General features: G+C 38.0%; 1 protein-coding gene across 1 annotated transcript; it reads left to right on the top strand.

Moving 5' to 3' along the window:
* The first annotated feature begins 6,104 nt into the window (after positions 1-6,104).
* On the top strand, positions 6,105-15,461 carry LOC145769532 (uncharacterized). The gene is made up of 4 exons (XM_082581182.1): positions 6,105-6,245; positions 9,544-9,690; positions 9,808-9,938; positions 10,968-15,461. The coding sequence occupies exons 1-4, from the start codon at positions 6,191-6,193 to the stop codon at positions 11,043-11,045; spliced, it is 411 nt and encodes a 136-aa protein (XP_082437308.1). The 5' UTR covers positions 6,105-6,190; the 3' UTR covers positions 11,046-15,461.
* Positions 15,462-16,436: the final 975 nt, after the last annotated feature.

Here is a 16,436-nt window from a genome sequence, read left to right as displayed (position 1 = left end):
CCTACATTTCATTTCGAGATGACATTCAAGGACAAGTGCTTTCTTTTAAAATGACACAAACAACGAGAATTTGCGTCGAAATACGACAAAATCCTTAAAACCATTTTGTTTCAAGCAATTTTAAGACTGTAGCTTCTCCGGTCAAATAACCTTGAATTTTTTTCATTGACACGTGGTGAAAACGGAGTTTCAGCTATTCCTGGAGTACAAGCTTGGCTTCTCTCTTATAGCTATGGCCCTCTAGCACTTTTCTTGTTATTGCAAGTTGGCTTTACATCTCTGAATATTGGAGTTGAGAGAAGCAAGCTGCCATAGAACCACCACTTCAACATTTGTTACGAGTGTTGCAGTAAGCAATATTTATAATAAACCTATTGAATATTAATCAAAACAGGAAAACAGTAGGCTAATGTTTAAGAAATTTATAGACCTTAGTCGATTTCTTTTCCTCACTCCTTAGCCCTACATATTTTCAGGTAGCCTACAGGACGTAACTAATGGTAGAAAAGTAAACTGTATCAACTAAAAAATCTGGTCCTTTTTATGCATTGCTTCAAAATAAGTTTTTCCATCAAACATGTGGCCACAAAGTCAGTTGTAGCAGAGTAAGCAGAAAGCTTCGAATTTCATACTTTGATCATTTAAAATGGGTATGACGATGTGTGTCTGGTTTCCTTGCAAGGTGATGATGATAGTAAAAAATAAAATTTTATTTAATCTTTAAGACAAGGCGTAGCCTAACCAAGGACACTTTGGGACTCTTGACGTGAAATCTGGCGGAATTTGCGAGCTCAGTCAAGCTTAGCTGGGTGAACGCGACGATGACAAAAGCAGAAGTTAGGGATCTGAAAAAATTAAATCAATGCATCTTTCCTATAAAAATTGTATAAATCAGTGCTACAAGCTTGATCAATTTTTACTCAAGATTACGCAGTTCTTGAAATTTTAATTTCGAGTTATTTACTTCTTGTTGATTTTAACTTCGAGTTCAGCAAAATGTGAAGCTTTACAATCAGAACAGAATAATGGGATAATTTATTTCGCCTGTTGTCCAATTAGTAGGCTACAAGTACAATCACAACATAAAAATGTAACATCAAACACAATTAAGTTTCACGAAACTCAAAAAGCAATGAAAAACAATAACAGTCAAGTGAGTCATCCAGTAAGCTGCTTCCCTGTTTTGGAATGTTTTATCGACAGTATAATGTTATGTTTTCTATTCTAGTTCAGATGTGCTTATGATTTTACATTCGGTAAACAGTGTTTTCTTCGGACACCTAAAAAAATTAACTTTATTTAAAAAAGAACTGGCTAGGAGTTGATCAATGAAAAGGGTACAATCGTGCAGTGGGCAGTCATTTCCCCAACCTTGTAGTGCAAATGACCCACTCTTACAACAGCAGCTATACGCGCTACTTAGACTATCTGCGCAATATAGCTGAGTATGCACTAGCAGAGGCGAATGAGGTCACAATTTTATACTCTCTGAGACTAGTTAAATCGTCATAGGAGACTGATTAAACAAAGATAAAGCAACGTAAATTAAAAGTGATAGGTTTGATAACAAATTAAATAAACTTCCCATCTACTGTCAGCCATTGTTTGTTCTTTTCGACAAGCCCAAACACCAGTTCCAAGTTTTATTTAATGATTGAATCATTTATCTTGGCACAAACCGAAAGTAGCCTACTTCACTGTATTTGCTGTAGCCCAGGGGTGGGCAAACTTTTTGTACTGAGGGCCACATTTGAAAAAATGTTGCAGCCGGAGGGCCGCACACTCTCGTTACAAAGTAGGAAAATTTACTCGGTGTGTAAATAAACGCATATTCATATTAAACACAATTTTTGTATTTCACACTCAGTTACGTTTAAAGCTATGCAATCATCATCACAAAAGTTAATGAGACTTGTGCAACTGTTCACAGTTTTTCACAGTCTTCTGGTTTGGTTGTGTCTTTTTAAATTGTACTCCTTGAAAACAGCCACGGACTCACGGCACAACAAGCAAACTGCTTTATTCCCAATTTCGATAAAATAGTATTTAACAGTCCATTCCTTATTGAAAACACGACTTTCATCTTCAATCTTTCGCTTCTTAACAGCACTCATTATTTTAACAGAGTAAAAATATAAATCTTTTATTTTTTAACAAAAATCCTGTCGAAGTAGAAAACATTAAACAGTGCGTCTCAAATAACAATGAAAAGCTATTTGGAGGAAAGTAGAAGTACTGGTAGGCCTACGGTAGCCGCTACCGTATTTGTATTTTATGATCAAACAATTGCATCAAACAATGCGTGAGAGCATGTTGCAATACATGCGCGACTGACGTGTGTGTGTTTACGCACTGAAAGTGAAGAGAAAAACACACTCGGAAAGGGAATAATATTTTGTCATGTAACCTGTTTAATTAAAACAATAAGTGATGAGTAGTAGTTTCTGCAAGTGCCGGCGGGCCGCATAAAATGGTCTCGCGGGCCATGACAAAATATTAGTTCGCCCACCCCTGCGTAGCCTATCATAGTTTAATATTGGGGAATGTCTATTATTAGTGCTCTGCAAGAGAGCACACAATCTGCACTATGCTTCTCAAGTCTTCAGTTTGATCAGACCAAGATTCAAAGCATAGCTAAATGTTATCCAAATAGAAGTAGGCTAAATGCTCAATTCCCGTAGTCTACGTCACTAGACCAGTAGCCTGTGGTGAAACACATAAATTCTTAACTGCAAAGTGACAGTCAACCAAACAACCAATTTCATCAAAAAATTACATTTAGTGTTTGATCCACAATCTTGAGTAGCCCACTCATTGCTGGTGCAAAGTGGCTAAAACATAGAAAAGCCCTGCAGTCCTGCACAACATAAAGCCAACGGGCCGCGTGCGACGGGCAAGCATGCAAGATGGTTCTAAGATATTTTGTAAGACAGTCTGTAGGCGAGAAATTAAAAAAAATTGGCTTATTCATTCAGACTTTAATAAATACGAACTTGCGATTGATTGTGTATTGCATAATTTTATTTAGTTATTTTTTTTTTTTTTTTCTTACAGTATATCACCATCGAGAAACGCTTCACAGCCAAAAAGTTTTAAATACAAAACAACAGTGACATATGGTAGGCCAAACACGATTTTTCAACAGTCGAGTGCAAGGACGGTTGATTGTATTTTTTCTTATCTCGACGATCACATGTTTGTGGTTTCTTCCTCTGTTTGTTTACTTTTTGTAATGACGAAAGGATAAGACTTGCAAGATAGGCTACAGAACAACCTTATTTAAGAAACATAAATTACTTTTAATTTTTTTTTGCATCTCAGGCCTGATGGACAAGGCCTCTGAGAGAAATTTTTAATAGGGGTACGAAGAGTCATTTCTGGCCCCCCTCTCACTTCGGACCCTCTTTGTCTTGGGCAAAACGCGTGATGTTTGCTTAGGCATATTGCACGGTACACGGTCAATTGGTCGAAAGACAATTGGTCGACAGTCATTTGGTCGACAGACATTTGGTCGACAGGACGTTTGGTCGACAGACATTTGGTCGACAAGACATTTGGTCGACAGGACGTTTGGTCGACAGGACGTTTGGTCGACAGACATTTGGTCGACAGACATTTGGTCGACAGGACGTTTGGTCGACAGACAATTGGTCGACAGACATTTGGTCGACAAGATATTTCGTCGACAGGACATTTGGTCGACAGAACGATTCATTTTAGGGTTAGGGTTAACTAACCCTAACCTAACCCTAACCCTAACCCTAACCCTAACCCTAGCCCTAACTCTAACCTAACCCTAACCCTAACCCTAACCCTAACCCTACCCTAACCCTAACTGTAACCCAAATGTCCTGTCGACCAAATGTCTTGTCGACCAAATGTCTGTCGACCAAATGTCTGTCGACCAAATGTCTTGTCGACCAAATGTCTTGTCGACCAAATGTCTTGTCGACCAAATGTCCTGTCGACCAAATGTCTGTCGACCAATTGTCTGTCGACCAAACGTCCTGTCGACCAAATGTCTGTCGACCAAATGTCTGTCGACCAAATGTCTTTCGACCAATCGACCGGCCACCTATTGCACACCATACAACATTTTACTGCAGAATTGGACATCTGGCGCAATAATAGTAGGCTATCAGGCTGCAACAAAACTATTATTTAGTGTTGTGCATATCATGTGATCTGTCCCTCGCCAATTTGTGTATCCTGCATTGAATTCGTGTGTCAGTTGTTGATGGTGCAGTTGAGAGGTGTCGCTTGTGGGTCTGCTACTATTCGGCTAGTCCAATTCGGCTGGTTCGATTTGGCTAGTCCGATTCGTCTGCAGTCTTTTTCGGCTGGTTCGTTGGATTTACTTAAGGATTTTGTTGGATTACGGAAGGATTATTGTAGGATTGTAGCCTACAGCTTTAATATAAAATTTTCAAATTCATTTAGTTTTTTCTCTTAGATGTAGCCTATTCCTGATCACACTATGAGTTATCGAAAACGTTGGGTTTAGTAGTTTTTTCTTATTTTTGTGTGTTTAATAGAAAATGATAAATCTGTTAACGTTACTGAGTGTTATGCATAGGCTACGGTATCTGGTAGGCTACAACAAGTCAAGCTCTCTACCAAGGCTCAAACATAACATCTTGTTGAAGCATAATCAAATTAATCATCTGACCAATAAACTTTCTTCATTAATTTTGCATTCACCACATGCCTAGCAGAGGTGAACGAAGTCACTTTTTTTACTCCGACTGTGCTCCTGCTTTTGACAGTATTCACTCCGGCCCCTACTCCGAAATTCATTTTGACGTGAAATAAGCGTGAACGTTTTCAAATAGTTTTTAAAAAACAAAAAAGCCCAAAAATACCCAGGATTTTTTAAAAAAACCTTAGCGGGTCGGGCTTTTTAAAAAAATCCGGGGTTTTTCTCAACCCTGCTTTTGCTACACTATGCCCAAAGGACAAGAGAATAACCAACCTTTATGATTTAATTTAGGGTGCTTTTAACAAAACATTTTTGCACGTAAAGCATTAAATCTCCGCTTTGGGCCGCTTATTTGCGCGCAATTAATTCAATTACCTTTCCGGGCCCTTTTTCCACACTACGCCCCCCCCCCCAAAGACCGAAGAATTACAACTTTTATGCTTGAATATAGTCGTTTAGGATGGTTTTAACCAAACAATTTTGCGCGTAAATTATAAAATCACAATTTTGGGCACACAACAATCACAGTCCTGGGCCCTCAAGTGTACGCCGTACCCTCCGTAACCCCTTCTCATAGGCCTTGCTGATGGATAGTATGTGGGCTGTTGAGAGCGTAATTAGGGCCCGGTATCAATCAGATCTCCTGGCCCTCAAAACAAAGCAACTTCAAAAAACGAGATACCTATTAAGAGCCAAACAACTAAAGAATAAGACAACATATAAAAATACACATAAAATTATAGAGAACAGATGTAATTTATTTTCAAAAATTTGTAATTTCCAAATTTGATGCAATCACATCAGCAAAAGAAAACGAAGTGTTTTTTAAGTTCCTGAACTTTCCGTAAATTTTCCGGGCCCTTAAATCATGGTAGGCTTTGTCTGAAAGCACTACTTGGACGCCCTTGTCAACCCTTCTAGATGTTTTGACGCAATAAACAACAAAAATCAAAGAAAATGTTCGCTATCTGTAATTGTTGTCTTGCCGTTTCATATAGCAGAGTGGTGAGTTAGATTGATTCGACGTTCGAATGACTGTCGGTTCGACACCGCTCAAGGGCATGTGTCTTTGGCAATACTCTTTAAACTTATAAGGTATGCCGTCGATTATGAAGTGGCACCCCTTCAACTAGAGCCCTTGATTGCTCTCGTGTATGAACAGTACGCTGGTCTGGATAAAAATGCCCCAAATTTGCTTGTTTTGAAAGTACTATCAGCCTATATTAATAGTAAAGTTTTGTCAAAAGATGCTGTAAAATATGTGAAATTTAGATCAAATTTTTTTTTTGGGGGGGGGGGGCATTTGTCCCCTTTGTCCCCCTTGACTAAGCCTTGAACGTAAGCCTAAACCAGCTGTGAATTTAAATTAACGCAAACCTTTCTTTTCAGTTGTTGTGTAGAATATTGGTAAGCTATATTTAGATTTTAATAACACAAATCGTCAAACAGTGTCCGAAAGAAAAAAATATTAGAATCAAATCATTTGCAAAAATGAAGATTATCTTTGTAGCTGTTCTTGGTTGGTTGCTCATAATATTCTCACCTGGTAAGTTGAACTAATATATAGCAGGTTTTTAATTTCAAAATACAATGAGGTTTATGCCGCAGCATTTCGAAGCTTTTTCCCCTATTCTTTCACCTGGTCTGGACAAGGTCTGGACTGTCCAACAGGTCTGGACAACCTAGAGTCGTTAACTATTTGTCCACGACAGCGTATAGGGCTATGTTGTTTTAATGAAGTTGGTTCATGGCGAACATTTGACTAGCCCAGGGATGTCCAACCTGCGGCCCGCGGGCCGCACTGCGGCCCACCTGAGATTTTTGTGCGGCCCGCTAATCATTTTCACTCCAAGTAGTATTTTGAACTTTGAATCTTAGCCTAATTAAAATGTTTCAGTCAGTTTTTAGGGGCGTAGTAATAGTATAGTATGGGAGCAACAGGATTATAAGTCCGATTATATCTAAAGTCCGGTGGCTCAGTAGAGCAGCCACCTTAAAAAGATTTCAATTATTGTTACCCGAAATAAAACAGTTCATGGAGAAAAAGAAACAAAATGCTAAGTTATATGAATCACTGGTTTGCTTGCAGAATTGAAGATTTACTTGAAGAATTTACAGTCAGATTTTTTGACTTCAAAAAGATTGAAATTGAATTAAAATTATTCAGTAACCCAGTTTCACTTCAGTGTGATAAAGCGCCATCCGAATTCTAACTTGAACTGATTGAACTGCTAAGTCGAGAAAGCTTGAAAACTTTCCACAGAGAACACACTCTTCCTTTATTTTATAAAAAATTACATTCATGTAGTCCAGAAAATTATTGTGCATGTAGAGCAGCAGCAAGCAGCACATATCGTTGCGAGCAGTTATTTTCATCCATAAAAAAAACTGGAGAAAGAAATAGACTGACCAACAAACACTTAGCAAACATCCTAAAAATCAAGACAACATCCTTTAATGCAAATGTTGATAACACCTCAACTGGAAAACAATGTCAAAAATATTGTAGAAATAAATTTTTGTTTCTTTCTATATGTGTGTTATTTGTTCCAATTTTCAAAGATGAAATTAATGGTTTTTAATATTGTTACTTTACTGTATGTACCCATTTTTCTTGAAATTTAATAGGTTCTGCGGCCCACTGAATTATTTCAAGAAACAATGCGGCCCACTATAATAAAAGGTTGAACATCCCTGGACTAGCCTATGGGTAGCCTATGAAGTAGCCTACTTATAGCTTATTGATTTACTTGAATTGGCTCTGCTTGGCATTGAGCACTCTTTTGTGGTATTAATATTATTTAACGTATAATGCTATACTGTATTGATAAATACAGGTGGTATGGCCTACTAGAGTCTAGTAACTAAACCTAAGTTATCATGTAGTTAACACTTCAGAGCACCCCTAAAAGTCGATTACAGCATTCCAGGTTGAGACACGCTGATTTAAGTAGTTGGTTCCGACACTAAGTGACGAAGTATTACTTTCTGACTGGTAATTGTTTTTTCAAACTTTACCGTAGAAATTTGTATAGTAGTTTTTGCGCAAACATTATGGCAACTTTGAACCAGTAACGTACCGGTACCGTACAGTTGACAATTTTCTGCAACAGCGTTATCTGCTGGTAAGCTACAGGGCCGTTGAGAGGATAATTTGGGCCCGGTACCAATGAGATTCTCGGGTCGTAAATCACTTTTAAGACACTTTTAAGAAAAATGCACTATATATCAAAGAACATATGGTAGTTTCTTCAAGTGTCTGTACTTCATGGAAAGATTAGGAGCCTCTAATTTCATCCTTGGCTAAGGTCCAAAAGAACTCCCTGAATCCTTCTGTCAACGGTACTGCTCTGAGATGTAGTGATTATTACTTGTATTGTTTGTTTTTGCTTTGTTTTTTGCATGTTTGGTAGTGAATATGAACCAATTGGTCTGATGCAAATAAACAATAATAACAGTCGAGTAAACGCGATCATCAAGATCAGGCTGTGTATATTTGTTGCTTCTAGTTAGTGTAGCTTATTGTTACAGCACCAGGAGTTTATTCGTTAATGCAATGCTTTCATTTTGATTTGGACTTATTTTACTGGACAGACTGTAACCTAAAAATTTTACACTGGAGAAAACTTACCATCAATCGGTAAATCTACCAAACAAAGCAAAACATAAGCTACTGCCTACTGCATGGAAAATGTACGGTAGGAGAAGCTCGGGTTAGTTGAGCCACTGGGCTAGTTGATCCACCCCTTTCAATTCTTAAATGTGGACAGGTAACCACATTTTATCATCACGTGATCTTAAAGTTTCTCATCGCGTGGTCTCCCGTCTGGTTTGAGTTGACGATTGATATTATATGTGGTGCTGAAGTTAAAAAGTTGAGTTTTGACCTTCGAAAGTAGATTTTGAAAATAGAGGTATGTCCAATAATATTTTTTACTTGGTTACTAAGACAGTTTCATTTAATTTGTTTGGTAGCTTACCAAACAAGCTACGTTCTGAATAAAAAACGGCATGGTGTGCCATGAAGTTTTGCTGTAGTTTTAACATTTTCATGGCGGTATAGTTAAGGTGTTAGTTGAGCCACTGCCTTCGGTGTTAGTTGAGCCAGTGTATTAAGGGCGTTATAATGCTTACGATACCTCCACACACCTTACATAGATTGCAGCCGTTAGATAAGTTTGTTTACGGTCCAATAAATCTCTTTGAACTACATAAAACTCAACAAAAGGTCATAAACGTGGTCAAGCTATAATGAAATGGTGTTATTTGGATGCCGTAGCAATACCTTCATTATTTTATCTGCACATTGAGTTACGAGCAACTCTTGGAACAATTGTTAACCTGTTTTCATACATCGATATTATTACTTTAAATATAAACTAAGGCTTGGAAAAGAAATGTGGTTAAATTTGTGTTTTCAAAAATAATAAATGATGGCTCAACTAACCCTTGCCGTGGTGTTAGTTGAGCCATTTGACTACTAGTTTTTAAGCACCTGTGGACCCGGTTGTCGTCGTTCGATAAGGCTTGTACTTCCTACAAATATTGTTTAATATACGCAGAAGGTAGACCACTGTGAATGAAGAAATAAAACCAACTCATATAAAAAAAAATTGCAAAAATGCAAAAAGTGGCTCAACTAACCCGACCTTCCCCCTAAATCTGATGCTAAAATAACTAGTAGTGAAACATTTTATCTGAGGAAAGTTGCTAAGAGGTGAGTGGAGGTAAAAAGGAAATTATGACTTGTTTTGACAAACAGTTGAACATGAAATTTTACAGCAATATGTTTCACTGCTATAATAACCGCTGTAGCATACAGATTTTTACGTTTTTTTTTTTAGATTTTTCGCATGGTCAAGATGGAAGTGGAATGATGATTGATTGTAACAACTGCACCGGATGCACAGGTGGTATGGACGGAAATGGTACGTGCATTTGTGAAGACGACTTAGCCTTCAATGGGGAATATTGTGAAAGAGAGGAGAAACGTAAGATACAAATGAGTTTAAAGAATGCTTTTTTTTATTTTCCAAACTGACTTGTATTTTAACAAATATATTTAGCCTAAAGCAAAATTCTGATAACATCTACGTCTACCTCTACAGCACCAAATGACGGTTTGAATGGAGGAGAAATCGCTGGTATTGTTGTTGGATCCTGTGCCGGAGTAGCAATTATTGGGGGTGGTGCATATTACGGTTACCAAAGTGCCAACAGCAAAAAAAATCGTGTAAAGGTGAGTCATGACTTGCTGAAGCTGGAGCGCGTGTATTTTCATTAGCTTACTGAGCCTACTTGCTTTTCAGTCTCACAAAATTAGAAAAGCAACCGTTTTCTCAAAAAAATGGATGTAAATTAGTCTATTGCCAGTTTGCAGTTCCAAAAAACATGTTAATATTTTCTTAATTTCCGTAAGTCACTAAGACTGTGGAGTTTCGCAATAAGTACCGAATTGTAGCCTACGTTGGAATCGACTGTCTCTAATATTGATCGAATGAATTGCTTACCTACATAACTTACACGAAAATTTGCACGAGACGATAGATAAAATATAAAGCAGCTCTCATAACAATATATGCAATCAGTAGAGCCAGGCTCAGGATAATTTTAGGGGCTTGTTACTTTTCCAAGGGGGGGTGAAAACTTAACGAAACCACTTCGTATTCGTTGGATATACGGTAATGCGTTTTCTATGAAAAGTGTATTTTGTGGATCTCATTGACTCCAGCTCAAATTATCCTCCCAATGAGCCATATGCAATGTTGTGGTTTGAGTTTCTCCTTGTAAATTTTTTTTTTAAATTTTTAGTTTGACTTGTTTTTTCCGATCATCACAGCAAAAAATAATAATTAAGCGATTGTGGGAAACTTTATCCTCGGATTAAGAAAGCTGCTTTGAACTTAATCCAGCAGTTTTGGATACTTTGGTATGTAAGTTTTAAGCCACTTACACTGGCCCGGTTACTATGATTGCCAAAACATTGATCGAGGAAAAGGTAGCGACATACCTGTTCCGTTTTGAATTAACACAGGCAACACTTGCAAACATAAAAATTCAAGTTGAAAACATAACATAGCATGCTACAACGCAGATGCAAACTATGTCACTTTTCTAAAACAAAAAAATTGCTGTACCGTAAGCGTGAAGTTTTTTCTGTTTAAAATCTTTAGTTTACCACTCAACTTAACAATTATTCCGACGCTACATTATAGCCTACAATACAATCACTTGTAAACAACACTGAAGCAAGACCATTTTTCTTCAGACTATTCAGCCAAAGAAAATTGAAAACCAAGACGGTGATGAAACTGCAAATGAACACTATAGGACATCAGCTGCTTAGCCGGAAGTAAATCAGGGAATTTGCAAATCCAATTATTGCTCATTGTAGGAAATAGTAGTCGTTCTCAATATCACTGCAATTTAACTTTACCATACTTGTTTTTTTCAACATTGCAGTAAAGCTGACAAACTTCAATGTTTTTCTAAGTAACTTCAAGGTTTTTGCAAAGTGACAGATTATATATAGCTTGTCATTTGCAAACGTAGGCTAGCCTATAGGTTGATTCTATTTAGGCTACAGAAAGGCTATTATCTTGAACATGTTTAAGTAAAAATTGAAATTTTTATAATAGCCTATGCTATCTGTAGTCTGTAGCCTATCCGAAACATCGTAGGCCTTACTCCATTAATCCCTTTTGCTTTATTTTAATCACTTGTGTGCAATCAATGTTAGGTTTTCATTAAAGTGGTCTACGGATGGCTTATCTGGTAGCCTATCGTAAACTTGATTTCTTTTCTTGCATAATTTCAGGCAGGCCTGTTTTTGGTTTACATTTTCGTACCGTCTTGTATTTGTGCGATTTTATACTGTAAAATGTAGATCATTGGCCCCCAACAATTTTTCACCATCTCAAACTCTTTTCAAAAGGTTCTCTGAGCAGTGTTTTTGCAATTTACGTTATACGCTCACATCTATGAATAGGCCTACCAGCATTTAAAAACAAAATTGTAGTAGCAACCAGGGCCGGATTTAGCTGATGGGGGCCCGGGGCACTTTTAGATCGGGGGGCCCCGTGCGAAAAACCTCCTCTACGTCTACAGTAGCATTAATACAGCACTGCGCAGAATTTCGCAGAAACTTCAAAGACTGAAAGAAACAAAATAACATTTTTTTCACGTAGGGGGGCCCTCAAAAGTCGGGGGCCTGGAGCACCTGCAGCCTCTGCCCCCCCCCCTCTAAATCCGGGCCTGGTAGCAACAGTAAGCTACAAGCAAAACAAAACATTTTTTATACTATTGCTGGTAGCCAACACTGCAAAAAATGCTAATCACTTAAAAACAAATAAATTCAATTGGTATAATTATAACAGCCCTCACATCTCTCCGCGACCCTTCATATTTTTCTTCGAGAACATCAAGTTAACTGAAGGTCTAAAAGACATTGACATATTTTAAGTTGAGTAGATAAAAGAGCTGCCTGTCATATCATACTTTTCAAACATTTGATAAACAATGATTTTTAAAACACAAAGTCTTTATTGGTGGATGTGATATGCATGTACGGTAGATTTGTTTAGGCATGAACTGGCCCTTGAAAAATGCATATTTGTAGTTGTGCTGTACTTAACAACAAAGCAATTGAAAATTTCAGTTTTGGTTAGTGGTGTCGTAGGCTACGTGAGACACTAGATCTTAATATTAAGGTAGGCCTACCGGGTGACACAAAAAACGTTCATCAATAAAAATCGAATAACTTCTAAAATTGCATCTAGATAAACACAAAAATTCAGCTATATTAGGTGATGTCTATGTGGCAAACATCTTCAAAGTTTTAAGTTTGTAGGCTACCACAAAAACTCTTTGTTTAACTGGCGCTCAAAAATGTGCCTTAAATAAGCTCCCCGGTGCTGCAAGCACATTTGGATCCGGCGGGCAAAGTTCTTGATCACCCTCCCACATTCTTCTCTTGGGATCACTCTTATTGCTGCCTTCAGATCCGAGATAGTCTGGGGGTTGTTGCCATACACCCTGTCTTAAGGGATCCCCACACATAAAAATCTGGGGCGTTCAAGTCCGGTGAATGACCCGACCACTGCGGGTCACACCTGCGCCTGATCAGTCGGTCATGGAAAAACTGCTGTAGTCATGCCAATGATTCGTTTGAGGTGTGAAGGTTGGCACCACCCTGCTGGAACCACTGGAGGTCCCTGACGACCCCTCTTCGTCGACTAAGTGCTGTCTAGAATTTGCCAAGCACCTGAACATATCGCTCGGTGTTGATTATCACAAGACCGCTCATAGTCGTCTTCGAACCAGAATGGCCTAATGATGCCATGTTTGGAAAAGGCGACCCATGCAGTGAACTTGACAATGTAGCCTAATAGCCTTTGCAAACAGTACTCAGGTGGTGTTCTCCCCCAGAAGATATTGTTCTTAGAGTTCACATGACCTGACAGTAGAAGAATGTGCGTCATCCGAAGACCAGACATTGTCAAGGAAATCTGGCACAGCGTCAATCTTATCGCAAAAGCACTGGCACATGATCACTCGTTTCCTCATGTCGGCAGGTGTATATTTTTGTTCAACCTGTATCTTGTAAGGATAGAGGTCGAGATGTGCAATTAAGTTTTCCACACAGACTCCTGGTTCATTTCAAGCTCTTAACTTTGTCGACGCACAGACTTGCGTGGGCTGCGAACAACTGAGTCTCTGATTGCATCAACGTTCTGTGGTGTCGTGATTTCAGTCGTCCAGATCAGGGATTCCCAAACTTTTTTGCCCGCGACCCCTTTTAATCTCCTAAAATTTTTCGAGACCACCTACGATTAAAATGATGAACAGTGCGAAATATCCATTTGTGATATTTATTGAAAAGCTTACATCAAACGAAAACCAAAAACAGTTTACCGGCACTCAGTTCGGTATTTCTGACTATCACAACGAAGCCTATGGGTAGCCTACTGGAAACAAAACAAAAAAGCAAACACATTTATTCAGTGTGATAGGTGTGACTACCTTCTGCTACAAAGCAAGTCCACCCGTGGCTCATTGTTAGTTAAAGCTGGCCTCAAGACGGTTTCAATATTGTTTAGGTTGCAACGGTAGGCGAAGTGAGAATATTTCAGATAAATCATTTTGAAATTTTGGTTTCCAGATGTTCAAGTTTTTGATGAACGCATCCATTTTAGATTTCAATGCAAAATATTGATGTTTTCTCCAAGGAGGGACAAATGAAATTCGTTTAGTTTTTCAAGCAAATATGACATTTGACATAATTTCAAAAGCTAGATGTTATTGAGAAAATGATGGACCAAACTAAATTATATTCTGATGGAAAAATCACGATTTTAGTTTTCAACGTTAATTGGCTAGCCATTTTAAAGCTTTGACTTTTGAAAGCCACCTCACTTTACGATGCAATAAAAGAGCTTTTAACTTGGATTCCATTTCACCTCATAAATTTTCAAAAATAGGGTCAGCCTATTGAGTGTGCGACTCTTAATAAAGTTAGTAACTGTCACAGCATCTCGCATAGAAGTGTTAATATGCAGTAGGCTACCTTGTGCAAATAGGTATACTTTCTGCGACCTCTGAAGTTCGTTACTCGACCCCTTGGGGGATCGCGACCCCCAGTTTGGGAAGCCCTGGTCCAGAGGATGATTGTCTTTTAGTATCTTTACGATTGAGGTTATTAACATTCCCATGAGCTCGAAACTTGTTGACCCATCTGTAGAAGTGTAGATCATTGTGTGGGCAGGAAATTCACGACATCCAAACCGTTCTTTGAATTGCAATTAAGCCGCGTGGATAGAACTCAGCTGAAAATATGTCTCAAATATAAATATATTTTGTTCAGTAGTTCATTTCATCTTGAAGTTGAAATTTTCTAAACTTTTAGAACATTAATTCTTCTTGGTAAATCTGAAAAATAAAAAGAATTGATGAATTATTTCAATAGTTATTTAATTTTGGGTGATGAACGCTTTTTTGTGTCACCACACCACCCAAACTGAACGTTTCTATTATATCCTTTTATTTTCCACTACATACAGTACACTACAATATTAACTACAATTAAGCGAAGCCTATGTTACATACGAAAATGGTTACAATTAATCCGCTGTGTTATTGTTGAAGTATCGTAAACATGCTTGAACTTTTAATGAGTGAAACTTGTTTGCATTGCGTAAGACCTGATTTTAAGATGGCATTTTCATTATGTTGGTGAAAATACTTACAAAGAGTTATAAAAGTTTTAATGACCTTGATAACGGTTGCTTCAAACGCTTTAAGTTAAAGCAACCACTACAATTAAGGTAACTGCAGCACTGCAGATTGTGTGTGCTTTATTTTTGTGATGGGATGTTTTAATAAGGCAGTTTGAACATTTTAACAGTTGTATGTGATGCTTTGAAACAGTTTAGCGAAATTGCACTGGCAACATTTGCTCTTCTGTTTTTTAAGTGTAAACATGCGACTGACTATGAAAACTGCATAAACAAAGAGAGCTTGCTGTGTGCAACTAATTTAATCGAGCATGTGTCATGTCATTTTTCATGTCATTAAATGAAACTTATGTTGTTTTTATACAAAAATACGTTTTTAAGTTTGTTTTTTTTTAATTGAGGGCTGGTTACCTCATATTTGTAAAAGCAGAAAAGATATTTTTATGTTATAATTTTTTCAAAGCTAGCTAACAGATGAATTTACTTGTGCATTTTCAATTGATGCTCTCAATAAAATGTGTAGAACTATAGTCTTTAGACTAATACAGTACCGGCACTCAAATTTGTGTTCTGCTACGCTACTATTTTATACGTAGCCGATTGCAGGATCACTTGAAGTGACCTGGGAGTGTTCTTCTATAACGGCACACATGGAGGGTGCGCAATCTTTCTTAGCTTGATAAATGACCTCATTTAAGTAGCGAGATTATTAATAGACCTCGGGTCATAGTTAACTTAACAATCGTCAGACACAAGGTAACCATTTGAGGCTGATATGAGTGTTCTGAAAAAAATATTTAGAATGCTTTTTTGTAAAGAAATTTGTTTCGACCAAAAAGCATAGGCCTACGCTTCGGACAAACCTAGTTCCTGGTATTGAATACAGTTAACCCGGCCTAATCGGACCATATTGTGAACTGGTCCGATTAAGCGGAGATAATAAATTTCACTGGTTTTTGCCTGTTCCTAACCAGGGCTGTGGAGTCGGAAGGATTTTGGCGTGGTCGGAGTCGTTAAAAAAGGCCGACTCCGACTCCCGCTTGATAAAAAACGAGACGCAGGCCCGGTCACCGAGATTGATAGAATGAAGTTTCCGATTGTTGAAGTGTTGTTCCCGGAAAATTATTCCATCCATTAGTTGCCGCTAAATGGAGAGCAGTCCTTAACGTGCGTTGCTGAAGCGCACACCCCGAGAGTCGAACCAGCGTCGCTTGATTTTGAAGATTCTTCGTTCCAGAAGTCACGCGCTAACCAACTGAGCAAAAGTTATAAACTGAGGAGTCGAAGTCGTATCCACAGCCCTGGAACGTCTTTGTTTTTTTGCCATTTCCCCGTCTAGTGCAGTCTGAACTAAAGGTTTCTCTGTGTTGTTTAATCCACACAACAGAAGTAAAATAAACTAAACTTAGGCCTACACCATCAATAACAGAGCAAAACGCTGAAAGAACATGTAGTCATTAAATAATGTCTTCGGGGTCGACTGTTTTTTGACGTTATCTGCCGTT

The sequence above is a fragment of the Aplidium turbinatum genome, chromosome 4 (assembly GCF_918807975.1).
Source record: "Aplidium turbinatum chromosome 4, kaAplTurb1.1, whole genome shotgun sequence".
In the NCBI taxonomy this organism is placed as follows: domain Eukaryota; kingdom Metazoa; phylum Chordata; class Ascidiacea; order Aplousobranchia; family Polyclinidae; genus Aplidium; species Aplidium turbinatum.
The sequence above is the reverse complement of the archived record's forward strand: the minus strand, read 5'-3'. Positions and strand labels throughout refer to the sequence as shown.

What these genes read in the sequence shown, in the direction of transcription:
- LOC145769532 (XM_082581182.1), top strand. Translation starts at nt 6,191, where the DNA reads ATGAAGATTATCTTTGTAGCTGTTCTTGGTTGGTTGCTCATAATATTC. An exon ending in GCTCATAATATTCTCACCTG is followed by an intron (nt 6,246 to 9,543) that starts GTAAGTTGAACT and finishes TTTTTTTTTTAG; the next exon opens with ATTTTTCGCATGGTCAAGAT. An exon ending in GCAAAAAAAATCGTGTAAAG is followed by an intron (nt 9,939 to 10,967) that starts GTGAGTCATGAC and finishes ATTTTTCTTCAG; the next exon opens with ACTATTCAGCCAAAGAAAAT.